The sequence below is a fragment of the Ursus americanus genome, chromosome 16 (genome assembly GCF_024610735.1).
Source record: "Ursus americanus isolate L20-20 chromosome 16, mUrsAme1.1.p, whole genome shotgun sequence".
Taxonomy (NCBI): domain Eukaryota; kingdom Metazoa; phylum Chordata; class Mammalia; order Carnivora; family Ursidae; genus Ursus; species Ursus americanus.
The window spans coordinates 39,592,764-39,620,392 of record NC_142142.1 but is presented as its reverse complement, the minus strand read 5'-3'; the positions used below and the strand labels follow the sequence as shown (position 1 = coordinate 39,620,392).

Genomic DNA, 27,629 nt, shown 5'->3' with positions numbered 1-27,629 from the left:
AGCTTTCTCCTAGAGTGACTTAGGAAGATTGGAAGGAAATTGAAAAGAATTTCTTAAGGGGTCAGGTAGGTACCACTTAAAATCTCACACATCACCTGTGCTGGGCTTAGACTTCGGGAAATGTTTGTTGTTCTCTTTTATCCACGACAGTTCTGAGAAGTAGGTATGAAACACACCCCCCCACTCCGTTTTTTTAAGTGTATGAGGAGGCTAACACGCAAAGACTTTTAAATAACTTGCCCAGGGTTATATAGAACAAGGAAGTCATGGAATCGAGGCTCTGTTTGGGGATGGTCGTGGTCCAGGACCTTCTGAGACAGTAATTCTGTGAACAAGCTTAAACAGCCCTGAGCTGGTGAGGGGTCATATGATGCGATTTCTATTTGCGGTTTCCTATATTAGATTTCAGGGCCTGGCGGTATTGTTAGAAAATGGGGGGATTGTTTCAGAGCTGATTCTCTGGTGATAGTGGCTTTGACCTTTGTTGTAGGTAAAGAAGGAATGGGAAGAGGCTGAGCTTCAGGCCAAGAACCTCCCGAAAGCAGAGAGGCAGACTCTCATTCAGGTAAGGTGCATTCTCCAGGGACAGAGCCTCCAGCCTGGCCCTCCGAAACCCAGTCAGAGCCAGACTCCCAGGAAATTAGAGTTTGACACCTTCTTCCAGTCAAGAGCTTATGTTACAGGGAAGTTCTAACTGGCCTGCTTTTATTTTATTTATTTTTTCTTCTCACCTCCAAACTGGCATTCTCTAGAATTGATCACCTATAGTAGAAAGAAAGCAAACCAACCAGAGCACACCTAATTCATGCCAGGAAGTAACCTTAGCTGGCTCTGTTTGTTAATTCTGCTCTCCTGGCAAAAATCCCCAGTCGTCTTCATTCTTAGGCTGTGACTTGTTTTTCAGCAGTACTGAATTCTTTTTTTTTTTTTTTTCCCTCTTTCTGTTTTAAAGATTTATTTATTTGAGAGAGAGAGAGTGAGAGCATGTGTGTGAGTTGGGGGAGGGGCAGAGGGAATCTTCAAGCAGACACCCCATTAAGCACAGAGCCCAAGGGTGGGCACGTGGTGGGGGGGGGGTTGATCTCAAGACCCATGAGATCGTGACCTGAGCCAAGACCAAGAGTCTGACACTGAGCTGGCTGAGCCACTCAGGCGCCCCCTGAATTCTTTTTTTTTTTGCAGACTTTTTCAAAAGTCAAAATGCAGACAATAAGACATTCTGATACCAGTTCATCTCTAACTTTGCAGGAATGTAACATTAGACTCGTAGTGGCAGCTGGGTGCCCCTGGAATAGAAGAGAGTGGTGCTAGGAATAGGGATAGTAATTTATAAGACCGATTTGGGTTTTGTAAAGTGGATTGCATTTTAAATCCATTTGCGTTTATGGTTCACTGTAATCTATCTTCTCATGATGTTAATACTTTATTGGGACACCTTTTCTTTTTTTATCAGTCACCTAGAAAAGCTGAGAGTGTTCATTTCTACATAGCCAGTGCATCTGATGCAGGGAAATTTAGTTCCACAGCCTTAAACTTCACCTGGAAGCTTGGCCAGGTACTTCACAGATAACTTGCCCTTCAGGACTTTGGTACGAATGACTCCGCATGACCTACCACCTTACTGGGATATGTTTCGAGATATAGCTCCTGTTGGTCTGTGTCTCAGGAGTTGGAAGTGGGCGCCTTTGCTACAGTGTGGGAAGGACAGCTTTCCTTCTCTTCCGGGCACATGGAGAAAGCCGGCGTTGGGCTTGCAGCACTAGTGATTTCAGTGATGGAAGCACTAATTCGGCCTCCGATGCTCAGATTTGACGTGCTCTCATTAGATAAGGACGTACTTGTTCTGATAGCGGTCAGATAGCATACACTTGGGTCTTACCCTCGCTCCGCTCTTCTGACCCGGTTATCGACTCGCACGGGCTCTGGGCGACGACGGGCAGCCTCAGGGTCTCGGGCTGTTTGCTTAGACTTCCTCCAGGTGCCACGAATTACCTGTCGTCCCTGCTGTCTTGGTTTAGCACTTCCAAGCTATGGTTAAAGCCTTGGAGAAGGAGGCAGCCAGCGAGAAGCAGCAGCTGGTGGAAACCCACCTGGCTCGAGTGGAAGCTATGCTGAATGACCGCCGCCGAATGGCTCTGGAGAATTACCTGGCGGCCTTGCAGTCCGACCCCCCGCGGGTGAGTGGTGTGCGGAGCCCAGGCACTGAGGAGTGCCGTCCCTGGGGTTTGCCTGCGCTAACGTAGGTGTGCTCTAACCAGCGGGTGACGACACAGAGGTCAGCAAAAAGATTTCACGTCTATGACAAGTTCTGGCGAGGCTGGAGGAGGGAAGGAAGGAAGAGTAGGGAGGAAGGGCTGTTATGTTCTAGTATGGGCTTCGGTCACCGTAGCATCGTACTTTCTGCTTGCGTCTGCCACCTGGAAGTATCTTACCTCACGATATTGGTGGGTAGTTACTCAGTTACTGAATTCTTGTAGTAGTTTTACTTTCAAAGAATAAAAACATGTCTCTCAAAACTTCGGCGCTCACTCTGTTCTGAATAGGATTATGAAAAAAGGGGTAAAGGAACTTACATCGAAGCCCTTTGTGCTAGTGGCCTCATACTTCTTTATCCCTTAACTCTAACCTTCCTTGCTTTGGGGGGATGGAAAGTACTAGAAAGTAGGATATTGGTATCCTTAAGTGAGCAAGTGAAGTCTTTTCTGGGTGACACAGGGGCTGCCTATCTTGTACTTAAGGTGTCAGACACTTAACTCAGGAGAGAGGACAGATTGAGTGGGACAGTGGGCTCGAGATTCTGGAAAATACTGTCGGTTAAGGAGCCAATGTAACTTTGGAACTTAGTTTTTGGTACTTTCTGTGGAAAGGTAGTTGCTTACTACCGGGTAAGTGAAAAGCTTTACAAAGCACAGCTTTCATCCTTGGGCCCAGCTGGGCCTCACATTCTTAGGTGAGGGTTTTTAAGCTCTGCTTTCCTGCCTGTTTTCATTCTGTAGTCTCTGGATCTTAAAACTACTGTTCTCTCTTGCAGCCTCATCGCATTCTCCAGGCCTTGCGGCGTTACGTCCGCGCAGAGAACAAAGATCGCCTGCATACCATCCGTCATTACCAGCATGTGTTGGCTGTTGACCCAGAAAAGGCAGCCCAAATGAAATCCCAGGTACACTAGACAGAGTCGAAATTGCGGTGGGAGAGCGTCTCTAGAGGGAAGACTCTGCTTTGACCAGTGGTTGGCTGGCGCTAATAGTTGTGCTTGGAAAATGATGAATGGTTTCGAAAGACATTATTAGGTTACAGAAGTTGGTTTGTGCAAAGATACGATTTTTAAAAATATCTGTTCCGTACTTTCTTCTATTAAGTCGTTTCTACCTAAAGAGTTCTAGAAGTTTAGGAATGCATGATTATATAATATAATCATATTGACACGCTAAGTCAGTTTCCCAGTCTTTTTTTATATCCCTTTATTTCTGATTTTGCATACCACCAGAATGAATATTTGAAGTCTTTTCTAGGCAACTATATCAAGCAGTTCTTAAAAATTGTTTTGTACATTAGTTTTAGTTGAGATAGACACTGGTATATTCCTGGGTTTTGTCCCATGCAGGGTCCAGCTTTCCTTTACAGTCATCTGGAAAGGTTTGTTTCTGGACCCTCTTTCTTAACTTCGGGATCGTGCATCTGTTACCTTGAATTTTACTCTCCTGTATTCGTAGAAAAGAAGCCTGCCTGCAAGACGGCTGGCTTCCTTGTAAATCAACGAGTCTAATAGCTTAGGCTGTTGGTTTTCCTAGGGGGCCTTGTCATGACACAACTGATCTTATTTAATTTCCTCCCATATTTTAAATTTAGTGCTGTGCTGATGGCCCAGTGTCTATGGGATGCACTTAGCCGCGGGGACACTTGCCCATCTCCCCAGGGACTCCCCTCCCAGCCTCTTGCCGAGTGTGTATTAGGATTGTAAGGCACTCTGCCCAGAAGTCTTAGGAGTCTTGGAACTGAAGTGGCTGCTCTGTTGGTTCAGAAGTTGGCGTGCCTGCTGTCAACATGCCAGACTTCGCGCTCGCGTCTGACCTTGCAGAATGGAGTCCCTCGTGTACCCTTGAGCAACTCACCATCAGTATAGTATGAATAATAGTAGCTATAAAGGTGAAGAATAACTCCCTTTAAACATACAGAGTTGACTCTAGCAGTCGGATGTTTGGGGGAACGAGAAGAGTGGGAGAGTGTGCACAGGGATGGCTCTGGGGACTTCGGGAGGCATCTGGTATGGGCCTGGAGCTCCAGGCTTTGCTTTGAGCTGGTTGGAGTAGAAGAGAAGGCAGAAGGCCAAGTCTGGAGTAGCTTCCAGGAAGCGTAGGTGGAACAATCCACCTTGACGGGGGCTAGATTTTTCAGGTCTACTTGGTTTTCTGAAAACAAAACAAAAAACTTGACCCTTTTTTCAGATTTTTTTGTGGGAAAACTAGATTATCATGTAGTATTTTACAGAAGAGCCATTTTTATATGGTGGCAGAGTAGAAGGAAAGGAGAGCTCTTGATCAGTCTGTTAAAGGAACAACTAGGGAATGAGCTGTCTGCCAGCAAGATCACAGTGCCACCACAGATGGCATGGGAAGGAGAGCCCTCTCCTCTCTCAGCAGATCTCGGGGAAAACGCAGCTCCTCCTGCGTGATGTTTGCTCTGTGCTCTAAGCCCTTAGTACTAGCTCATGGAACTTGGCTGCTGAATTATGTGAACTTTTGCATGTTCCCTGTTATCTGCACTTTAGGAAATGCTAAATATGTTCAGCCAGTTACAGTGTGCGTGTTTGGTCTGGGGTGTGAGGGGTATGCTGCTCTTACCCCTCGTACTGCAGCTCAGGGCTCACCATGAAGACACTGATGTCCAGTATTCCACCCCGTGGCCCTTGTTTCTCCTGGGGGCATACGAACCGTCCTCAATCAGATGGCTCCTTAATTCATCTGAAGTACAACAGCGCGAAGACTGTGGGTGGTGCATTTTCACTTTCCATTTGCATTTTCTCTCTCAGGCACTTACTCTTGTACTTTCCCATCAATTTACTTGATTGAAAGAATGGCAAATATAAAATTAAATTGCTTTCATCCCTGCTTTTAAAGGCCAGAGAGACATTAATCTACAATAAAAGCATCTTTCCATTTAATTTTTTTTTTCTGTTTTGACCATGTTAATGGTGTCAGGCCCACATAATGAATCCATAGGCTTAGAGCACCCTCTTTAGGGCGAGCCTGGTAACTGCATGTGTAATCTTCCTGAATTAGCTTGCTCGGGCTACAGCAACACAAGGCCTCACGGTGGCCTTGGGGTGGATGGTAGCCCACTTCACCTTTCATTTCCACCCCAAAAAAGCTTTAAAAGTACATGTCCAGTTTTGATGGCTTTTTTCCTTTTTAAAAAATATGAACCATCTGGAACTGTTGCATTCAGAAAAGGTAGTGAACTGTGGAAGACAGACAGTAGGTAAGTCTTTATTACCCCCTATAATCAGGTTTACTTATACCTCCGTGTAAATTTTGGAAGGAATAACTAATTCAGTTAAATATGAATAAACTTGTTCTGTTTTTTACCGTGATAATCATTTCAAGCAATTACTTTGCTAAGCAAATCCATGAATGGCTCTCTCTCCATGCAAATCTACTTTTTACCCAGTGATTTCATTCTCTTTTTACCCCATCTAATCTGACCAATGGTAAAAACTGACTCATTCCATCTTTCAGTCAGCAAAACCTTACTGAGTATCTGGCATTGTATAAATTAGGGTTCTTTTACTCTCGATTAGTACAGTTACTAAGTGCCTCGTATAAAAATCAAATCAATACCTGCCTAGTGGATGTTTTTAAATTAAAATTTCTTTTAACTCCAAGCCCTCTCTGGATAGAGTCTCAGATCACTAAGGGGTATTACACACAGTCTGAACACACTCCTATTCAGCAGTGTCTCCCCCCCCCCCCCAATTCCGAGGCTTTGCTTTCTGTGGTCTCAGTTACCCACGGTCAGCTCTGGCCCAGAAGCGAATGATCCTCCCCCTGATGTATCATCAGGGAGTCAATAGGAGCCTAAGTTTATGTCACAGGGCCTGCGTCATTCCCCTCACTTCATCTCCTCATGTAGCGTTTTATCATCTCATATCATCACAAGAAGAAGGGTGAGTATGGTGCAAAAAGGTATTTTGAGGGAGAGACCTCATTAAATGACCTTTATTATAGTATAAGTGTTCTGTTTTATTACTAGTTATTGTTAATCTCTTACTGTGCCTGGTTTATAAATCAAGCTTTATTATAGGTACATATGCATAGGAAGAAAACCCAGTATACATGGGGCTCAGTACTATGTGCAGTTTCAGGTGTCCAGTGTAGGTCTTTGGAACGTAGGCCCCACAGATAAGGAGGGGGAACTATTTACTGCAGGGGTCAGTAAATAAGGGTGGGGATGAATACATTTCCTCTGACCAGCTGCTTTGCTGGACTCCGTAGAGAATATACTTTTTCAGCTGATCTTTGCGAAAGTGTGTGTCTGCAAGTCTCCTCCGGGCCTGGCTCTGTTGGTAACAAGGCCTCTCCACCGTACTGTACCTCCAGGTGATGACACATCTCCATGTGATTGAAGAAAGAAGGAACCAAAGCCTCTCCCTGCTCTACAAAGTACCTTACGTAGCCCAAGAAATCCAAGAGGAAATCGGTGGGTGCTGTGTTTGTATTGAGGTCCCGTGGGACTTCTGGCTGAGGCTCAGGGGTGGCAGCAGTGCAAGATGAGAGAAATCCGGACAGCCAGGGCCAGGAAGCTGGGCATTAGCACGCCGGGGCTTAAGTCTCGAATTCACTGGAGCTTATGTGGCAATGGCAAGGTCAAGGAGTAACCCAGGACAGATGTACTGGCTGTGAGCCACAAAGCCTTGAGTTTCTCGACCCTTACTCTGTGACCGGAAGAAAAAAATCTAGGGTGTGAAATTGCAAGGGACCAGGGGGGAACTTCCTGTTGCCCTTTTCCTTCTTAATTGCTGGTGCCTTTCAAGGCACCTGCTTTACACACATTCTCACTCCCCCTCCCTCTCCTGCCCTTCATCTTCTACATTTAGTTGGCCTTGTGTCTGCTGTGTGTCACAGAGTAGAATGGTGCACGAGCAGGCAGTGTATCCTGGAGGTCATGTTGTAGTAGGGGAATCAGGAAACCAAGACAAGGAGTGCCACGTGGGGAGTGGCTGGGTGGTCAGGGAGGCGGTCTCGGGCGCAATAACCCGACATCCACATGATGAGAAGGAGCCACCCACGCAAAGACCACGGTGGGGGGGTGGGGGGAGCACTGAGCAGAGGGAATGACTACTGCAGCTGCCTGAAGTTTAAGTCAAGTGGACACACTTGAGTAGATCACTGTGGCTAGAACACAGGGAGAAAGGGGGCCAAAGAAGTTGGCAGAGGCCAATTTGTTCAGAGCTTTTAGCAAAATCTAGGAGTTTGGGTTTTATTCTAGGATAATGGAAAGCCGTTAGAGGGTTTTAAACCAGGGAGTGACTAGATCTGTATTGTGCTCTAAAAAAGAACACTATTTAAACAAAATTCCTTGGCTGCTGTGTGCTATTAAAATTAGAAACCTTTCAGGAAGCAGTTACAAACATCCAGGCGAGAAATGCTGGTAGTGGACACGGTGATGGTCATGGGGGACAGAGAGAGATGAGGGGCTGTAGGGCGTCTTGCAGCGGAAGGGTGAGCAGGGTTGTGCTGCTGGCTCAGGTGCCGGGGGTGAGGTCCAGGAAAGCACCGAGAGTGGTGCCCAGGCTTCCACGTCCCCATGGCACGGATGGTGGTGCCCCGCTTCCCTGAGGACAAGCGTTCTCTTTATACGTGCGGAAATAGAAGTTGCTGTTGGGGGGTGTGAGGGAGGTTGTTCGATGAGCCAGAGGTCAGGGCAGTAGATAGGAGGTGCAGATTTGGGGGTCATGGCCTATAGATAGTCTTTAAATCTCTGCTGTGGGAAGAAGCCACTGAACCCCACAGTGAGCTCATGAAGGAGAGCAGTGTGCTGGGGATGGGGCGCTGGGCTCCCGGTGCTGGGGTTCTGCGGTAATACAGAATTGTGGTGGGGTGTAGGAGGGCATTGTCCACTGCATCTTGAGCTGGCGAGATGCTCCCCTTAGCAGATCTCAAGTTCAAGTTCTATGATGACCTGAATTAGCCTCATTCAGACTGGCGGTCCTTCTGAAAGCCGGGTCCCTGCCGTGTCTCTTTGTCAGACGAGCTCCTTCAAGAGCAGCGTGCGGACATGGACCAGTTCACTGCCTCTATCTCCGAGACCCCCGTGGACGTCCGGGTGAGCTCCGAAGAGAGTGATGAGATCCCGCCGTTCCACCCCTTCCATCCCTTCCCGTCCTTACCTGAGAACGAAGGTGTGTATGACTGAGGGCGTGGCTTCTGGGCGGGGCTGGGGGGCTGGGGGTGGGCATGGGGGGAGTGCAGGGAGAAAGCCGGAGGGAGCGAGTGGAACCGGGGTCGTGTGTGGGAGGCTGTGCTCCCGGTGCCAGCTGGGCAGGGAACCGGAGACTGGACTCCCTGCGCGCCTACTGTGCGTGCGCACCATCCTGGGTGCCTTCACATCGTTGGCTTCAGTATCCCCATGAGGTTAGTCATAATTCCTTCCACTTTATAGATGGTTTGTGTGAAACCCTCTCTCTCTCCTGGTCCTGTCAGCTGCCTCCAGAGTGTGTGACTCCTTGCACGTGGACGTCACTCTGCTGCTTAAATAGCACTTTTGTGTTATGTGAGGTCATTAGCTTTCCGTAACAAGCGAGGGGGGCAGGCCGTGGAGAGGCTACAGAGGTGGCCTGACTTGTTCAAGGTGACCCCTCTGGTATTGGGGGGGAGGGGCGGGATCAGAAGTCCTGTCCCTCTGACTCCCGGTCTGGCATGCTTCCTTCTATTCCCTTGCTGGTTCTCGGTGTCTAAAAGGATCTTTAAAAGCTGTGGGTCTGCACCAGAAATAAACAAGCTGCTGAGCCCAGGGCCCCGAGACCAGGGTGTGGAATCAGTTTCTATTTATTTGTCTGCTGCTCTTGCTGATGGCGGTGACGCGGAAAATAGCGGCCACAACCAGAGAGTCCTTACCATATGCTGCTCTAGCTAAGCCTGGGGCATGGCTGCTCTCCTGGAGTCTTCAAAAAAGTCCTCTTACTTAGGTCCTGGGGACTGTCTTCATTTGAGCATTCCAGGATGGAAAGACGTTAAGTGTCTGCCCAGGGTCACGTAGCTTGTAGGTGGAGAAGGAAGCATTCGAACCCCTGCAGTCCTGGGTACAGTCACCTGGCCTGATCAGGCATAGCAGTGCTGGAACAGAGGCCCGCGGAGTGCGGACAATGGAGAGCATCCAGCTTAGCCTTCGGACCGTAACAGAATGCTTTCTGAACTAGTTACCCCCGAAGTACGAACTCAGTACAGGTGACCTTGCAGTACTCAAACAGGATCTGAGAAAGGAGCCAGATAAATAGATTCCCAAAACCTGCATTTCAAATGCCAGACTGCCATGGGCCTGTAGGGTGGCTATGCTTACATACCTTGTTTGGGGTGGGGGCGTCTCGGACAGGTCTCCTTGGCAGAAAACCGCAGTCGATACTGACTTTATTTTTATTATTTCCTAAGAAAAACAACTGTGGACTCAGCTGAAGAATTTGGGAAGCTCCCAAAATTTTCCCTCAAAGACCCAAGGCAGACAGACCTATTTCTTTCTCTCCTGCCTTCCAGTCCCTATGCTGTGGGTCTTACCTGTTGGTCTGTTCATGGGATATTTCAGACGTGTCTTTAAGGAAGAATACGTTCTGTTCACATTATAGAGAAATTCTAAGAGAGGAATTTTGAAAGAAGCCATTTTCTTTCTTAATCTCCTTTTTATGCTATTTTTTTTTTTTTTTATTGTTTTCCTTTCTGCTAGACACTCAGCCGGAGTTGTACCACCCAATGAAAAAAGGTTGGTCTGTCAAAGATGTTTCCTTTAAAGACCTCATTCCTCTTCACTTCCCCCATGTGTCGGGAGTTTCATTTTCTGTGTCATACCATCACCTGAGATCTTTCCACCTCATTTCCTCAGACATGGCTGTGACTGGAGGCAGAGCAGCCCTGTGTCCAGCACTTAGGACCCAGTAGTGGCAGTGGTACTGGTGATAAGTGGCCATCCTAAACTTTCCTTCTGGATGTCCAGAGAATACAGAGTAACCAAAACATATTTTTATGAAACATTTTCATCTGGGTAGATTTTTTTCAGCGTCTATCCAACTTAAAAACAGGTTGGCTGGACTTGCTCATATATTTGAAAATGTGCTGGGTGCGCCTGGCCGGCCCCGTCAGTAGAGCTCACAACTCTTGATCCTCGGGTTGTGAGTTCGAGCCCCACATTGGTATAGAGTTTACGTAACATCTTTTAAAAAGATTAAAATATGCTTAATTTAGGGGCAGGTGGAGAGTCGTGTTCTTTGACCTCTTCCCCCCATCTCTGCTGCTCCCACTACATCTTTCCCTTTCCTTTTCGCTGTGCCTGGTCCTTTGTCGATAACCACTTGTCTCGTGGCGGGAGTTGTAGCGCTCCTCAAAAGCTTAGAAGCTGACGGATGGCACAGGTTGTGACAAGCGCGCTCGTGCCGCGCGGTAGCGAGCATCCAAGCTTCCGGACAGTCTAGGACTCCGTACGCACCGTGCTGCGGGCCTCCCGGGCTTAGTCTCACTTAATGCACTGAGCACACCTCATGTTCGGGTTTTTAGCTCTCGCCGACAGATTAGGCAGTTGAAGAAGACTGAGGCTGCGTGATTTGCTCCGTCATGATTTTGAGAAATGGAGGAATCCCGATTTGAACCCAGCTCCTTTGTCTTCAAATCCCGTGCTGTTTCTGTCCCATAAAATGCTGCTGAATCTCCCCGGATTGTTGGGTAGTCTGCTGCCCTAGGGTCAGTGCGTTCTTAGTGTGTGTTTTATGAGCCCAGTCTGTTGGCTCTGGCCGACTGTGGATGGACCGAGCAGTGTTCTCGAAGAATGTGATCCTGTGGGTTTTGCCACAGCTTTGCCTCAGAACGTGAGAGTGCAGTCTGAAGCTTCTAAAAATCACTTACATGTAAATGCTCGATTTTGTTCTACTTGAATATGCCTCTTCTTGGAGATGACTGTGTTCCCTTTCCTCCAAGCAGTACATCTTAGATACTTGTAGCTAGAGATGGATTTCCTAGAGGTTTACCTGGCTTTCGTCCTCATACTTCAATTGTTACTAGTTGGACGGATTTAAACATGAATTTTTGTTCTCTTAAAGTCACTTGTTTATGCCTTCTATAAAACCAAAGTGATTTTGGTCAGTGTTTAAGAAAACATGTGGGTTATACCACCAAAGGAGTGCGAGAACAGTCTAGACTAGTAGTAGGACTTTAAATTAGTGGGTTCAGTGCCATGTTACTTTTCAAATAGGATCCTGCCCTGTGACCTTTAAAATCTGGGGGAGGAGAGAGGGAGTGATGGAAGGATTAGAACTTACTAGGCTTACTCATCCGCATCCTTGCTGAGACAGCAGCTCTCCAGATTCCTCTTTCTCAATAGTCGGAGTGCAGTAATACTGTTTCAGGGGCATTTTGAGACTACAGAAGCCAGCCGTGATTTAACTCACCCTAGAATCAAGTTGTGAAATTGCTCTTTAAAGTGAAAGCTTTAGGAAAAACTGGCATTATTTTTGGCTGCCTTCTGATGAGTGAGCGCGGTAGCTAGACCGCGTGATGGGTTCCACGTCAAGAACGAGTCTGGTTGTGAGCTGAAAGGCTTTTTTGCTGTGGCTGGGGTCATTGTCGGCAAGCCCAGGGACAGCAGTGCTTGGCATGTCCTCCTGTCTGAGCCTTCCTCATGCAGGTGGTCCCCTTAGAATGAATGCAGACTGTGTTGTCAGGGTGATCTATTTATAGAAGTTTCAAATCACAGACGTCTCTATAGAGCTGTGTATCGTATTATTAACAAAGAACCAGTGGGAAAGCTAGGAGTCACATGCCTAGAAATAAGGAAGCTAGAAATAAGGAGGATGGCGCATCACTTCCCCTCCGCCTGGGTTCGTGCTGGCTTCAGTCACGTCACGTCTTTGGATACTGTCATTTGGGGTGGCACGCACAGGGGACGTCGGCTCAGGCAGAGTCTGACCTTGACAAGAGGAGTGTGGCTAGTCTTGCTCCATTTATAGAAAGGTACCCTCCACCCTCGTGTTAGAATTCTCCCTGTCTGTGGAATGCTTCCTGCCTGTTCATTCTCTAATCCGCATCAAAGATGTGACATCTGTGATCCAAGCCCTCCGAGGGTGACCGGCTAGTGGGAGACACAGAGGAAGATGAATGAGGATGAACAAGGATCTTAAGTGCTGTGAGCTGGGAGTGCCTCCCACGAGGGGCTGCGGCTCGAAGGACAAACAGGAAGTGTTTGAGGTCAGGCCAGGAGGGAATTTCAGGCGGAAAGAATTGCTTGTGGAATAAAACATGATGCCCGAGGCAGACGTGCAGATTCCTTGCTGGTATGATGGTTCCTCCGTCCAGAGGGAGCCCAGGATGTTGAAGGACCGCGTTGTGGGATAATAGGCGCTTGGTAATATCACAGAAGGGTCTTACACGTTTCTCTGTGCTAGAATGCCTTTGGACTCCACTTCTGTTTACCTTACAATAAACATTCTCTTCTGAAGGCTGGCATTCCATTTTTCCAAGTTGGATATAAGTAAGCACTCTGTCCTCCTCCATCATACCCATCGGTCCTCTGAAAAATGCCTGTACCAGTCATCCTTCTAGAGCACAGTGCATCCCTAGGAATGGGAACACAGTAGCATGTCACGTAGCTGGGGTGGGCGGTGGGGGTGGGGAGGGGATCGGCGAGGGCTCCCCGGCCCTCAGGAGGGAGTTCGCTGCTTCTGTGAGGTTGGCATGAGGCCAGCCCCGCCTGGGAAACACTCAGCTGTGACCTCTCTCCAACACAGGGTCTGGAGTGGGAGAGCAGGATGGAGGGCTGATCGGCGCCGAGGAGAAAGTGATTAACAGTAAGAATAAAGTGGATGAAAATATGGTGAGCCATTTCTCCCTTCTGCCGTGCCCTGTTTTAATTTTGGGACTAATTAGAGCGAGTGGCGTTGTTGTAGACGCTTTCCAGCTGAACCTGCATGTGTTCCTTTTCCATATGGTGGAAGATGGGTCGGCTCCAACTGCCCCCACAAATTGGTTGTACTGTTTAGCATCTGGGTGTGAGAAGGAATAAAGAGTCATTTTTCAGCAGTAGCTCATCTCTTGCTCTACCGTGAGGGAAGTATATTGGCAACTGAAGATAGGGGTAAGATACGAGAGGCCATTTCCAAGTGAGTATACAGATTTAATAAGTTGAAATTGGAACGGAGTCGACTTTGCCTCTTCTGTTGCTTTAGGTTTATACCTACTGTTATTATTCTATGAGTGCTTTCTGTCGCTGGTATTTCTGGGTTCTCCTCAGCTGAGTTTGGTATTAAACATGGTTTCTTGGTAACCTGTCCTGAAATGTCTCTCCATAATAGTCACCCACAGGAAAATGCAGGTGGAGGCCCGTAAGGAGTCAGCTGTGATACAGTAACCTTGTGCCCACACTTGCTTCCTCCCTTAGGGGTTTGGTGAGCGGATTTAGAATGTGATGGAACAGCTCAGTTAGCGGGCGTCCTCAGGTATCCGCTTCTCTCCACCAGATAATAAATCGAGCAGAAAAGAAGTGGTTCCATTTGTACTAAATGTCCCCTTCCACCGAGTTGCTGACCTCTTCACACCGTTTCAGGTCATCGACGAGACTCTGGACGTTAAGGAGATGATCTTCAATGCCGAGAGGGTTGGCGGCCTGGAGACAGAGCCGGTAGGTGTTCAGCTCCAGAGCCTCACTGCCAGGGTTCGTGTCGCTCTTGGCTGCTCTCTCCCTCCTCATTTCAAGTGGAAGATGGAGACATGCCTGGCGTCTCAAGTTATCAAAGGCCCCCGGCCCCATTTTTCCATGCTTTTGGATAAGAGAGCTAGAATTAGGATCTCCGTGGAGATGGGGAAAAGTGGGAGTTCTCCTTATGGGGATGGTTACTTGGAAAGCAGGACCCTGGCGCTCCCTTGGGTGCAGTCACGGCTCTGCAGGAGCTTGGCCCTCATGGAGCGCGTGTCCCCCGCCGTGCGGAGTCACGGAGACCTGGTCGCACGTCTGCTTTGTTGTAGGAATCCGTGGGGCCCCTGCGGGAGGACTTCAGTCTGAGCAGCAGCGCCCTCATCGGGCTGTTGGTCATCGCGGTGGCCATCGCCACGGTCATAGTCATCAGCCTGGTGATGCTGAGGAAGAGACAGTACGGCGCCATCAGCCACGGGATCGTGGAGGTGAGTAGCGGGACTTTGGCGTGACGTGGCCCCGAGCTGGTGATGGTTTGCTCTGTGCTGGCAGGGAGGTTTATGGAATTCAGACTTCTCAACCTCATGGGTGTCGCGCTTCAGTTAAATGAGTCACTGGATTATCAGGTCATGTTGTGGCAGTCCGCCCCAGCTGAATTATGTTGACCCTGTCACATTGTAACATTAATGTGGGCTTTGACTGTGAATGTGAGGAAACCGTGAGAGCGTTTTATGCTGCAGAGGGTGAAACCTTTTCTCAGGTTATTTCCTTAGTGTTCCCTTCTTTCCGGTATGTTGAGGTATTTGAGAATGAGTACTGTTGATACCCTTCTTTATTTTTGTTTTTGGAGCAAACGAGGTATATGACAGAGCAGGCGGCAGTGGCAATCAGGAGTGAATTAAGTGTTAAAAATACGAAACAGAAGTAAGAGTTCTTATTTTTTATTTTTGTTTTTTAAAAAGGTTTTATTTCTTTATTTGACAGAGAGAGAGAAAGCAGGGGGAGTGGCAGGCAGAGGGAGAGGGAGAAGCAGACTCCCCGTGGAGCAGGGAGCCTGATGCGCGGCTCGATCCCAGGACCCGGGATCATGACCTGAGCCAAAGGCAGACGCTTAACCGACTGAGCCACCCAGGCGCCCTATTAGTCTTTTTTTAACGGTAGGGAAAAAGCAACAGGAAATTGAGAGCCAGGGCAGACTGTTTCGGTTCCGTCTTGTGCTGATTCATAATTAGAACTGCTTACAACGCATTTTGAGGTGGGTGATGGGAATGTCCAGAGTTTTCTTGGTTCCAGAAAATGAATACAATAAGGAATGTGATGTGCCCTGGAAAATTAGTTCAGGTGTGTGTCTTAGTGACTTGGTTTCACCTCCTGCCGGACACTGGCCGAGTAGGAGAATTTCCGAGCTGGAAAAGACCGTACGGATCGTCTGGTTCTTACTTTACAGGGCTCGCTCACCTAGGCTGTCCCGGATAGTAGGCAGCACAGCTGAGACTTGGTTGGCGCTGCGGTGCTGGGAAATTCCGTTCACTCTTTTCTTTAACTCGGACTCAGCTTTTAGGACTCCAGCCTTCAGAAGCTTCTTTGACCCCCTTTTCTTCCTCCTCCTCTCCCTGCGTCCTCACTACCAGCTCCTGTCTGGTCTGCCCAGTGGCAGTTGGACACCGGGTAGATTTCGGTTCCTGGAGGGATCGCACAGCAAACGTCCCATCTTCCGAGCGCCCGTGCAGTTCTCTGCCGGTACAGTGCAACGATCTTCCATCTTCGTTCCTCCAGGTTGACCCCATGCTCACCCCAGAGGAGCGTCACCTGAACAAGATGCAGAACCATGGTTACGAAAACCCCACCTACAAATACCTGGAACAGATGCAGATCTAGGCGGCAGGAAGCGCGGCGCCGCCGGTGGGCCGGGAGAGGGAGGTCCGGCGTCGTGGGTCAGCTGCTGACCAGCAGGTGCTCCCGGAGGACTTCAGCTTACGTTCAGACCTCCTGGATCATTAAGACTATAAAGTACTACTGTAGAATCACAATTTCCATTCTTTTAAATGGGTGAAAAATGTTAATATAACAATATATGATATATAAACCTTAAATGAAATGAAAAAAATGATCTATTGCAGATATTTGACTGATGTAGTTTTCTTTTTTTAAATTAATCAGAAATCCCACTTCTATCGTATTGTCTCACATATGCTCTCTGTAAATGGCCAATGTTGGTTTTCGGTGGTAGACTGTATGTGCAGGCCGTTCCAGTTGCATTGTGTAAATCACTCTTTAAGGCTCATTCACTGTCCTGGTTTTTCTTAGGAAAAAAAAAGAATTAGAAACTAAGGCAGTATTTCCTTTTTCAATGAGCTAGCTTTCAGAAAGTTGCCCAGAAACGAAATGTGATAGGGAACCGTCATTGACCATTCAACCACATCACGAGACCCTCACAAATTATGTTCAAGGACCAGTTTCTCGGGAGTCTGGTGTTCCCAGTGCTGGGCACCTTGGTATCACCCAGGAGGCTGAAAGCATTTGAGTTGGGCAGCTTCTAGCGAGCCTACTGTATACAGATTAGGGCAGCCACTACTGCTTTCCTTCTAAATCCAGTTCTTCCACGGAAATTAGCCTGTAGTTTGTATAGGACGTTCTTCCACTGTCCGCCATTGACTTACCGTAGCTTTTTACTACTCACTTCCCTGCCCAGTCACGTCCACATGTGCCGTCTTTTCCTCTTTGGACATTTCCCCCCGCGAAGGCACTGACCCTGGTCCCTCCCCATCGTACCGACTTCCCTGCCCGCCCCCTCCCGGCAGCCGCCTCTCAGCTGTTCAGAGAAGAGCGCAGTGGGAGGCGGCCACGCCCGGGAGAGAGGGGGGGCCTGGCTTTTATGTGCAAGGAGAGTGTTCCACGTTGTACACGAAATGCTCTGTAGACACCAAGGAAAGCCCTGGAGATTTTGTTTCCTCCTGAGTCTTTGTGATGCTTGTATAGTTGATGATGCTGTTTTTTCTTTTTCTTCTGTTCTTTTTTCTTTCTTTTCCTTTCGTTCATTTTCCTTTTTATTTTATTTTAGTCTGAAGGTTCTGGTAACCTGTGGTGTATTTTTTTTTTTTTTTAATTTCCCTGTGACTTTTTTTTTCTCTCCTCCTTCCTCCCCTTCACCTTATCCATGTGTCTTCCCACTATGCACAGATAAACTTCACCTACAAACTCCTTAATCTGATCTGTGGAGAATGTACAGTTGAAACACATCAATAAATACTTTAACTTCCACCAAGACTCCTCGTTTCATTGGCGTGCCGTTAATCCGTGGTGATGTTTGTAACCATCCTGCCTTCCCTAGAAGGTTGCCGGGCTGCACCACAGGGACAGGAATCCGGCTACTCAAGCAAATTGGGCTCTTAGGCTTTTTGTTTTAAAGATTTTATTTATTTGACAGTGAGAGAGGGAACACAAGCAGGGGGAGAGGGAGAGGGAGAAGCAGGCTTCCCCCTGAGCAGGGAGCCCAATACGGGGCTTGATCCCAGGACCCTGGGATCGTGACCTGAGCCGAAGGCAGACGCTTAACGACTGAGCCATGCAGGTGCCCTGGGCTCTCAGGCTTGAATTCTGTTTTTTCATTTAAAAACTGAGGGAGGCGCACTTGGCTGGCTCAGTCAGTAGAGCGTGTGAGTCTTGATCTCAGGGTTGTGAGTTCGAGCCCCAAGTTGAGTGTAGAGATTACTTAAAAAAAATAAAAACTAGGGGAAAGTGCTTTCAATCTGAGGGCTGGTATCTTTTATTTGTCTAAGGGAAATATTCTTTCATTATTTCCTTTAATGATTTCCTCCACCATATTTTGTTTTCTAAAATGCTAATCTGGTTAAACCTTGGACTACCCTGATGGCTTTTTCCTTTAAAATTTTGTATCTATGTAGTTTCAGTCTGTAATCTGAGTGATTGCTTTGCCTTTATCTTGCAGCCTTTTTAGTGAATTTTGTAAGTTTAAAATTTCAGAAGAGCTGCTACTTTACATTCCTTTTCATGACGACAAATCTGAGTTTACACATGAGAAATTTTTAGTTTTTAAATTCCATGTTTCGAGTTACTGACTTCCTGTAAATGTGTAGCAATCATTAATTTGATCATGGTTAGTTAAAAAAATAAGAGGAAAGTTAGTTAAGAGTTTTGCCCAGCAAAATTGAATTTGGGTTACTGATAATCATTAATATGAGACTTCCCTGTTTGAGACAAAACGAGTGGGGTTTGGGACTGGATTTTCAGAGTATTTCTAGCCTTGACTTCTGTGTCTTTAATGACCTGCCACTAGGAGGTGCTGTTTTCTCATTGAAGGGGATTTGTTTACCTGACCTCTGCTTGGAGCACGTTGTGCCTGCGGGTGGTTTTCACTAGCAATTTAAGTATTTTTAGTGTCCGGCTACATGTGTAAGAGTAAACTCAGGGGCTAATCTTAGAGTCCTCACCCCAGTTGAGCGCAATGCCGGTTTACGCAGGTAGTGCAGTGCCTGTAACACTGCATGTGTGTACATATATGATGTATGTATCTTGCTTAGGGTTCTCGAATGTAATGACTGTGCATCTCATGAACCCGCGGCCAGGAAGCACCATGGCACAAACCCGTTGAACAGGCTGGTCTTTGTAATCATCACTTCCCTATCTGCCTCTTCCTCCACTGACCACCCCGATTGCTGCCAGGAAAGTCATGGAAAGAAATGAAACTTTTCATTCTTAAAGCCAGTTTCTGGCAGAGTGATCTCAAAAGTATTGTCAATTGACCTTCTGCAGTTTCAGACGGAAAGTATAGATGGAGCATTCCGTATCTGGTTCCAAATCGAACAGACCAGCCTCATTTATTTTAGTGCCTGCCATCTGCTAGCTGCTCTACGCCAGAGGCTCCTTTAATTGTCTTAACCTTTATAGCGCGGGTATTCTTATCTTGGAGAAAGCTGAGGTCTTTCCACTGCTAAGGGATGGAGCAGAGATCCAAGCTCGGTGCTGTTACAGTAACTCCCTGGCTCGCTGTACGTCGGTCTTGGAGGACGGCGGTCCCTAGGGATCATCCCACAGGTGGGTGCCAGTCAAGTAGGACCCATCCACCCGGTCGACTAGTAGGACTTTTATACATTACCAACACTCCTGTTGATGATGGGCCCCAGGGAAGACGGGGGCTGGTGAAGTTGCAGTGTTCCCACGTATACATCCATTACTCGAACAGGGTTCAGAGGCAGCTGGGGTTAGACTCGAATGTGCTGGCAACGAGGCTCGTGCACCTCGCTCATCTCGGATTGATACAGATCTGCAGATATGGTAGCTATAGAGTGTCTGTTTTTTCATTTTGAAAGGGAACGCCCACAGAGATGAGGTGTGTGTCTGGCCCAGACTGCCCAGCAGGCCTCACCCTAGGCCAGCTCCACTCTGCTCCCCGGTGGCCCAGGCTCCTGTTTGGGGACTGAGAGAAACTTACTCATCCCCTGGTTTCTGCCTGGGTGACTCAGCTCTGCCTTCTGAGGAATGTGGCCCTGCCCACCTTGCCGTCGGCCTCAGGTGCCAGCAGCTCCCAGCAGACTTTGGTGCGAGGTCCTCCTACCTCTCTGTCTGCTCTGTTACAAATCGGAACCCAGCAGCTGAGGTCAGAGCCAGCCCAGGTGTCCCAGCAGTCTCCTCTGGTTTCACTTGCTGGCACACTGATACCCTACGCTAGGAGACACAGATCGGGAGGCCATGAGTCTCTCAGATTTGGGGGGAAGCCCAGGGGCTCACTCTCAAGGAACCTACTGTCTTACCTCACTCGTTAGAAGTGACGGACATGGAGAAAATGAATAGAAGGAACTAGAAGAGCCCTCATGCCATCTCTCATTTCACAGCTGAAACATGCCCACAAGGTTACAATGCTATTCACGGCAGAACCAAAGTCTGTGGTATGAGCAGCAGGTTTTTTCTGGGACAAAAGGTAAAGTGGTTCTCCTAAAATAAGAGTACCTTGCCTTGCTCCCTCCTGGGAAATGGGGTACTTCTGTCTGGGGAAACTTATGTCTAGAAGGTCCTTAACAACTGCGGCTGTGAGTGCAAAAGCGCTGTGGAGAAGCCCAGGTGTCCGGGGGATGGGACAAGAGACACAATCAATCCACAAATACTTGTTTCAGGATCCTTGAAATGGGTGGGGCACGACTTGGAGAATCCTCTGTTCTTTGGCCCAGTTAACCCAGGTCCGAATGAACTTCAGATACTGAGGTCGGTGGCTTTTTCTGGTTAGAGCAGCAACACCCATCAAGAAAACATTTGTGATATGTGCCCCGTATGTATAGTTGTGTTAAAAATAGATACATATAAAGTCATGAGTAGAAACTTGGAAAGCATAAAAAAAGATGAAATTATTTTTTTCCAAACGTTATTTAATAAAGCCTCTTGGGTCCAGTAAAGTATTACGAGCTTCAGCGCAAGCGAAGTGATTGCTCTTTCGTTCTCTTGCAACCAAAGTCCACAGCGGATGCCGGTTTCCTTAGTTTTTATTGGTGTCCTTGTTCTGTCTCAGGACACCACGTTATATTTAGCTATGGCTTATTAAGCTCCTTTTGACTGTGGCAGTTTTGCAGACTTTCCTTGTTTTGGATGATTTTGACAGTTTCGAGGAGGGCTGGTCAGGTATCTCAGAGGGTGCCCCTCTGTTGGGGTTTGATGTCTTTCTCATGGTAAGACCCTGGAGTTACGTGTTACTGGGGAGGAAGACCGAAGTGCCACGCCCATCACACCGTATCAAGGGTCCATACTGTCACCGGGAGGTCTCACTGCTGCTGGCATTGCTCACCTGGCTGGGGGGCAGGCTCTGTCAGCGTCTCTCCTGTGAAGATACTCTCACCAACCCCCGTTCCCTCGTTGGAAGGATGTCACTGCATGCCGCCCACAGTGAAGGAGTGAAGAGTTATGTTCCTCCATATTTATTTTTAAATTGTGTTTTAACACTTAGAGCAATTAAAAGTCTGGCTCAGGGTCTATTTGTTTCATCATTTAATGGCTATCAAAGCTGAAAGAGTTTTTTTTTTTTTAAAGATTTTATTTATTTATTTATTTATTTATTTATTTATTTATTTATTTAAAGATTTTATTTATTTATTTGACAGAGATAGAGACAGCCAGTGAGAGAGGGAACACAAGCAGGGGGAGTGGGAGAGGAAGAAGCAGGCTCATAGCAGAAGAGCCTGATGTGGGGCTCGATCCCGTAACGCCGGGATCATGCCCTGAGCTGAAGGCAGACGCTTAACCACTGTGCCACCCAGGCGCCCCATAAAGATTTTATTTATTTTTGAGAGAGAGCAAGAGAGAGAGCACGAGCGGAGGGGCAGAGGGAGAGGGAGAAGCAGGCTCCCCGCTGAGCAGGGAGCCTGATGCGAGGCTCGATCCCAGGACCCTGAGATCATGGCCTGAGCTGCAGGCAGACGCTTCACCGACTGAGCCACCCAGGCGCCCCAAGAGCTCTTGACTTATGGGTATATAAGTTGGACATATGTATAAGCTTGAACACTTTTAATAGGTGCGGTTGATTGTCAATTAACCTCAATGAAAGCTGTTTAAAAAGGCAAAAAGCCGCAAGAGACACCTCGTACAAACAGGCTGGAATGAGAAAGGGCACCCTTGGTTCTGCCTCTTACAGCGCCGTCCGATCTGTCAGTTCTGTTCCCGAGTTTAGGTGTACAAATAGGTCTTCTAGGGGAGACATCACTGTCCACAACAAAATAACTTAGTGATGGAAACCTCTCTAGATATTTTTGCAAATTTCTCCATAGCATGAGCTTCTTTAGAAAGAGCAGATCGGGGAGGGCGGGGGGGTACCTGGCTGGCTCAGTCAGTAGAACATGCGATGCTCGGTCTCAAGGTCGTGGGTTCGAGCCCCATGTTGAGCCAAGAGCTTACTTAAAAAATTGGAACAGGTGTTTTTAGCTTAAAAAACCAACAAACTGGGGCGCCTGGGTGGCACAGCGGTTGGGCGTCTGCCTTCGGCTCAGGGCGTGATCCCGGCGTTCTGGGATCGAGCCCCACATCAGGCTCCTCCGCTGGGAGCCTGCTTCTTCCTCTCCCACTCCCCCTGCTTGTGTTCCCTCTCTCGCTGGCTGTCTCTATCTGTGTTAAATAAATAAATAAAATCTTTAAAAACAAAACAAAACAAAACAAAAAAAACCCCAACAAACTGCAGCATCTTTAAGTTCAACAACTTTTTACATACTTTGTCACAAGACAAATCTCTGCGTGGGACAAACTGTTTTCTTGGTCACTTCCAATCTTATTTTAAAATATTGCAAAGATCCTACCATATTTTAAATGTTCCTGATTTTTATCAAAATAACTACATCGAAGACATTTTGTAACATACTGTGCATTTAAGGTTTCCACGTGGGCTAGCACCAGAACTTTATCTGGAAATATTTCTTTAAGCAAAGCACCCAATCCAATAGCATTACATTTTCTGAGATTTTTCAAAATCCATTCTTTTCCATAAAATACAGATAAAATTTAAGAGGCAGCTATAATGCTACATGCGGGAATTTTGAAGCCAAAAGTGCCTGGCTCTTTTCCTAATTTGGCCACCTACTAGCTAGGGAACCTTGAGAAAGTTATCTAACCGCTCTGTGCCTTGGTTTCTCCATCTGAAAAAATGGGGGTGGTGAGGATACTTACCACATTGGGTTAAGAGTGAGTGACCACAGGTAAAGGTCTGAAACATGGACCAGTGCCCAGTGCAGAGCAAGTGCTCAGTGAATTAGCTATTATTCAAGAATAAGAGCTATTTTTTTTTTTATTAGAAAGTGGGGTTGGGGGGGGAAGTGAGGGGGACAGAGAGAATCTTAAGCAGGCTCCATGTCCAGCTAGGAGCCCCATGCAGGGCTCAGTCTCACGACGCTGAGATCATGACCTGAGTCAAAATCAAGCGTTGGACACTTAACCGACGGCGCCACGCAGGCACCCCGAGAGCTATCTTTTTAAATTTATTATTATTATTTTTTTAGTAATCTCCATACCCAACGTGGGGCTCGAGCTCATAACCCTGAGATCAAGAGTAGCGTGCTCTTCCCATTGAGGCAGCCAGGTGCCCCAGGTATTATTTTAAACGGCTGCAAACATATCTTCTCTGGGACATAGGGCTCGCTCAAGAGGCAGTGCTTGTGTGCTTCATGATTAGAACAATGGGCAAAGGGGCGCCTGGGGGGCTCAGCCGGTGAAGCGTCTGCCTTCGCTCAGGTCACGATGCCAGGTTCTTAGGATCAAGTCCCACATCGGGCTCCCTGCTCAGTGGGAAGCCTGCTTCTCCCTCTGCCTGCCACTCCCCCGGCTTGTGCTCTCACTCCCTCTCTCGCCCTCTCTCTGGCAAATAAAATCTTTAAAAAAATAAAATAAAATAAAACAACTGGCAAATACTATACTGTAAACTGGCTGTGATAGAAACATCTGTACTTCACCTGAACCTTCTACACACTAACATTATTTTTCTGCTTGTTTCTTCAAGCCTGTGAGTCATCCAACGTTTACCGACAGAAGAATGGATTATAGTGTTGCCTGTTGTTTTCTTTGTATTGTCTCAGCCACTCTTACTGTGGCAGGAAAAAGTGATGCTACAGGGTCTTTGGTTTGTAATTAAGAACCTCAGGCTGTACATTTATCATTCCTTAATGAAATTCTGGAAATTACTAAATTGAGTATTGCATGACTTTAAGCACTAAAAAAAATGCAATGGCTTATCTTCACGTACTGGATATTGATGGATGGATGGATGGATGGATGGATGGATGGATGGATGGATGAATGGATGGATGGATTGTAGGCTCCATGCCCAGAGTGGAGCCCAGCGTGGGGCCTGAGCCCAAGACTCTGAGATCAAGACCTGAGCTGAGGTCAAGAGTTAGTGCCCAACCAACTGAGCCACCCAGGCGCCCCTGGACATTTAATTTTTAGGTCTCATTAATCACCTTGGCCTCATAATACTTGTTAACACCTCGAGGCCCAACATACACTTAGAATGAGGAACATCATTATTAATGGATGTAAATCCATGATCTTGATGAGTTAGAACCTTTTAACTAACTTCTTAATCAGATGATAATGGTTGTAACCATCGGGCCATTGTTGTGGCCACTGAAGAATTTGTACTGGGAGTAGAAATGTCCATGGGGACATTTTCTTGTTCTGTGCTCGAATTACTGGTATTATCTACTTAATTGCAGTGACGATAATATTTTGCAAGAATCTTCTAAAGCCACACACACATTTATTTACATTATTTGATTAAAACTTGAGTTCCTTTAACTAGGCCCATGAGCACTGAACTCAGAATGTAAGCAAATGAGTTAGGGTGCTTTGATTTTTTTTAAAAAAAGCCTGTGTAGGCCCCATGCAGCACCGTGGGTCACGGAGTCGTAGGCTGGGGCATAGCTCCACACGTCAAATGGAAGCAGGGATGAACTTGGATATGTGGGTGATAAGGATAGGGCAGGGGAAGTCAGACAAAAGAAAGTACTCAATGATGCTGTCTAGACAGCGCATCAAATAAGAAGTAGCCTGGGGTAAATCAAATGCCTTTCAGAAAGGTTCTGAGGGCACATTCCAGACCACCAGCACAGAGCACCTGCAACTGCTAGTTTATAGACACCAGGGTATCTTCGGGCAGCCCTCCTATATTTGGAGGGTTTCCACATTAAGAGTCCTGCCTCCCCAAGGCAGAAACAGAACTTGACTTCTCAGCTGCTTTGTAGGTTGCCAATGAGACGCACTCACAGGAGACTTATTCAAGAGGCAACAAAGAAAGGACATGGGTCACTCTCTGGCTCGAGTAACAGTAGAGGCAGGCAGCTCTGGGGCAGCAGCGGGTAGCGTTACGGGCCTGCAGGATGAGTCTCCCTGGGACGAGCTGGAGTGCTCTCTCCCTGGACGGGAGTGGTGGGCAGGGTGGGGGTGGGGTGGGGCTTCCTGAGCAGCCCTGCGCCGCGGACTGGACTGGTTCCTGGCTGTCGCCCTCCCTTTTGCCTCTCTGGCCCTTCCAGAGATTCTGTGAACTTCCTGGGAATCTTTTAATAATTTCCTCTTTTTTTCCCCCTCAAATTAGCTCGAGTATTCTGTTTGTAAATTGGCAAGTTGACAAAAACTCCATTAAAAACAAAGTCACTGAACTCTAATGAGGAAATTGTACTTGTGACCTCATTTAACAAAGAAGATAGGGGAAAAAAGAGAAAAACCTGACATGGGAACAAGGACTCTCGGTGTGGGGGAAAAAATACAGACACAAGATAGACTAAGTTCTGTCGATACCCGGTGGTCCTAAACTGGAACTGGAAATACCAAAATGAATTTGTTGGGTATTTTCTCTCTTTAAAAAACTCCTAGCTTTGTCCATCACCCAAAGCCCTAGAAACAGTGACCAACTCAGTAGTAATAAATATCGCTTGTGCCCAGGTGATTGTCTTGAAATACCATTTCTCACTAAGAAAGACACCAGGACGTCTTGAAGAAATGGCCACTTGCATGTCTGTGCAGGGAATGAGTATATGAGAAGAACCTGGAACTCTTATCAGAAAGCAAATAAATGATCAAAGATGAGTAAAGTTGAGTCAAAAGTCACAGCCAATTAGAAGAGGCTCCCATTCGGGTCGCCCGGGCGGCTCAGTCAGTTGTGTCTGACTCTTGGTCTCAGCTAAGTCCTGATCTCAGGGTCACGAGTTTGGGCCCCACGTTGGGCTCGTGCTGGGTGTGGAGCCTACTTTAAAAAAGGAAGAAGAAGAAGAAGAAGAGGCTCCCGTTCCTCAAAGAGAGGACAATTTGAACATCACTAAGCATAAAAATGACAATGAACCAAAACATTATACAAGTGTTTAAAAATCCAAGAATTCATAATAACACAAAAACAAGGCAACAAACACCAATTGGTCCTTTTGGAAGATGTTAGGGAATTAACTATTTTGAAAACCGCTAAATAAAAGGAAAGACTCAGGCCTTTATCCTTGCTTTCCAATACAAACATTACCCCTGGGTCACTGTGTAGGTGGGAAATTTCACCCTACAGAGTATTTCAATCCGTGAATAAATAAGGAATGAAAAATTGAAACGTTACCGTCCACATTTCCTGAATTTAGAGTCTACGTGTGAAGCTGGAAATACAAGAGACGGCCAGATGGAAACACACCACCATGTACGAAGTCATCTTCCCTCCAAAAAAGAAAAAATCGTACTTGAGAAAAGGACGCCTGGGTGGCTCAGTCAGTAGAGCACGTGATGCTTTATCTCAGGGTCGTGAGTTCAAGTCCCACGCCGGGCCTAGAGATTACCTAAAAAGATAAACACATATATAAAATAAAATCTGCCGCTCTGCTGGGAAAGGAGTGTCTCGTATTGTTTCCTGGGTTCCTAGAACATCACCGCTGATCTCCTAGAGCTAATAAACGCCCCGCACACAGGAAGCACTGAGCGCTATCATGTGAATGTGACAGGCATGCAGTGCATTTAATGCCACTCCAGATTAAGAGGGAGCGATGCAGGCCGAGACCCTTCTCTACAATCACTGTATCAGGTCAACTTCCTGAGCACGTGCTGTCTGGGACAGAGGGACAAGTGTAACCCTATGGCATTACATTAAACCCATTAGGTCTAGTTCTCATAAAATTATGATGTAGGAGGCAAACGCCCTTATTCTTAAGCTGTACAGGAAGAAACCCAAGAGCAGAGCTGGAGCAAGGGCTTGATATGCTGCTACTCCCCTCAGCTTCACGACTGTCCTCCCTCATTCCTTCTTGCGACGACATTTGAGGAGCTCTTCCATGGACCAGGGCAATCCAGCGCCCCGTAATGCAAGCTCGGATTGAGGACAGCAGCAATTTCTGGGGGAACCGAGGGAGAAGAAGGGATGTGCATGGAGAAGGTTCTGCAGAGTGATCTTTTAGCTGAATTCGGGTTTCTGCAGGAGAAGGAGAAAAAGGGGGTGGGGTCAAGTGGTCGTGCAGGGGGAAGGCAGAATCACCTGTTGGGTACTAAACAACTCGTGTTCAGAAAGCGCGTTTCTACCTGCCACAGGGAAGGCCTACAGCTGCAGCAGCACAAGAGTGGAAGTGGCACCAGGTGTGTCTGTCAACCCCGTTGTTCCAGAAGATTCGGATACATTCACAGATGGTGGCTCCGCACCTGGCCTGCCCTGCTCTACCCTGTTCGTGCTACACCTCCCTCACAGCCCACACTCCCTGTCTGCAGACTTCTCCTGGCAGGGGCGGGACTGGCCCGCAGGCCTGGCACGGTCTCCTTCAGCGGGGTTTGCCCCCTGTTCTCGCCATCGTGGACCGTATTTTGAGCTGGGGCTGGGTCTACCTGATGTGGCCCCACTCTCTCCCACGTTATCACCAGCTGAAGCCTGTTTTTTGGTGTATGGTCAGGTCCACACTTGTACAAGCTCTAAGTGGCTCTGGCCCCGAGGATGGTGGGCTTAACTGGAGAGGCCTTCGGAGGGGGTCCCAGGGACACAGACCCGACTTCCCCAGTAGACAGAGTCCTGGGGTCAGGATGAGAAAGACTTACCCATGACACAGCGGGCAGCTTTGGAGTGGGAGCGTCTGGGGTTAGCTGGGGGATAATGGAGGCTGTGTGAGTGGGCATGACCCTGTCCTCCGACTGAAATCTGGGTTTGAGTCTGGATTTACCCCTTCAGAGTGTGAGAACCTGGCTAGAGCCTTTAGGCTGCCTGCTCTTGGCCTTCTTTGCTTATAATTTAGGAGTAAAAGCACTTACGTCACATA

At 47.5% G+C, this 27,629-nt stretch overlaps 1 protein-coding gene across 4 annotated transcripts in view; it reads left to right on the top strand.

Moving 5' to 3' along the window:
* APLP2 (amyloid beta precursor like protein 2) overlaps positions 1–17,142 on the top strand; it is a 79,701-nt gene extending 62,559 nt beyond the window's left edge. For 2 of the 4 annotated variants that reach the window (XM_045783739.2, XM_045783737.2), the window contains 10 exons: positions 491–565; positions 2,019–2,177; positions 3,032–3,160; positions 6,597–6,696; positions 8,246–8,398; positions 9,934–9,969; positions 12,980–13,065; positions 13,795–13,869; positions 14,214–14,369; positions 15,658–17,142. In XM_045783739.2, the coding sequence (XP_045639695.1) occupies positions 491–565; positions 2,019–2,177; positions 3,032–3,160; positions 6,597–6,696; positions 8,246–8,398; positions 9,934–9,969; positions 12,980–13,065; positions 13,795–13,869; positions 14,214–14,369; positions 15,658–15,759 (1,071 nt within the window). In that variant the 3' untranslated portion in view covers positions 15,760–17,142. The remainder of the gene's footprint in view (positions 1–490; positions 566–2,018; positions 2,178–3,031; positions 3,161–6,596; positions 6,697–8,245; positions 8,399–9,933; positions 9,970–12,979; positions 13,066–13,794; positions 13,870–14,213; positions 14,370–15,657) is intronic. The other 2 variants (XM_045783740.2, XM_045783738.2) reach the window with 1 other exon arrangement.
* Positions 17,143–27,629: the final 10,487 nt, after the last annotated feature.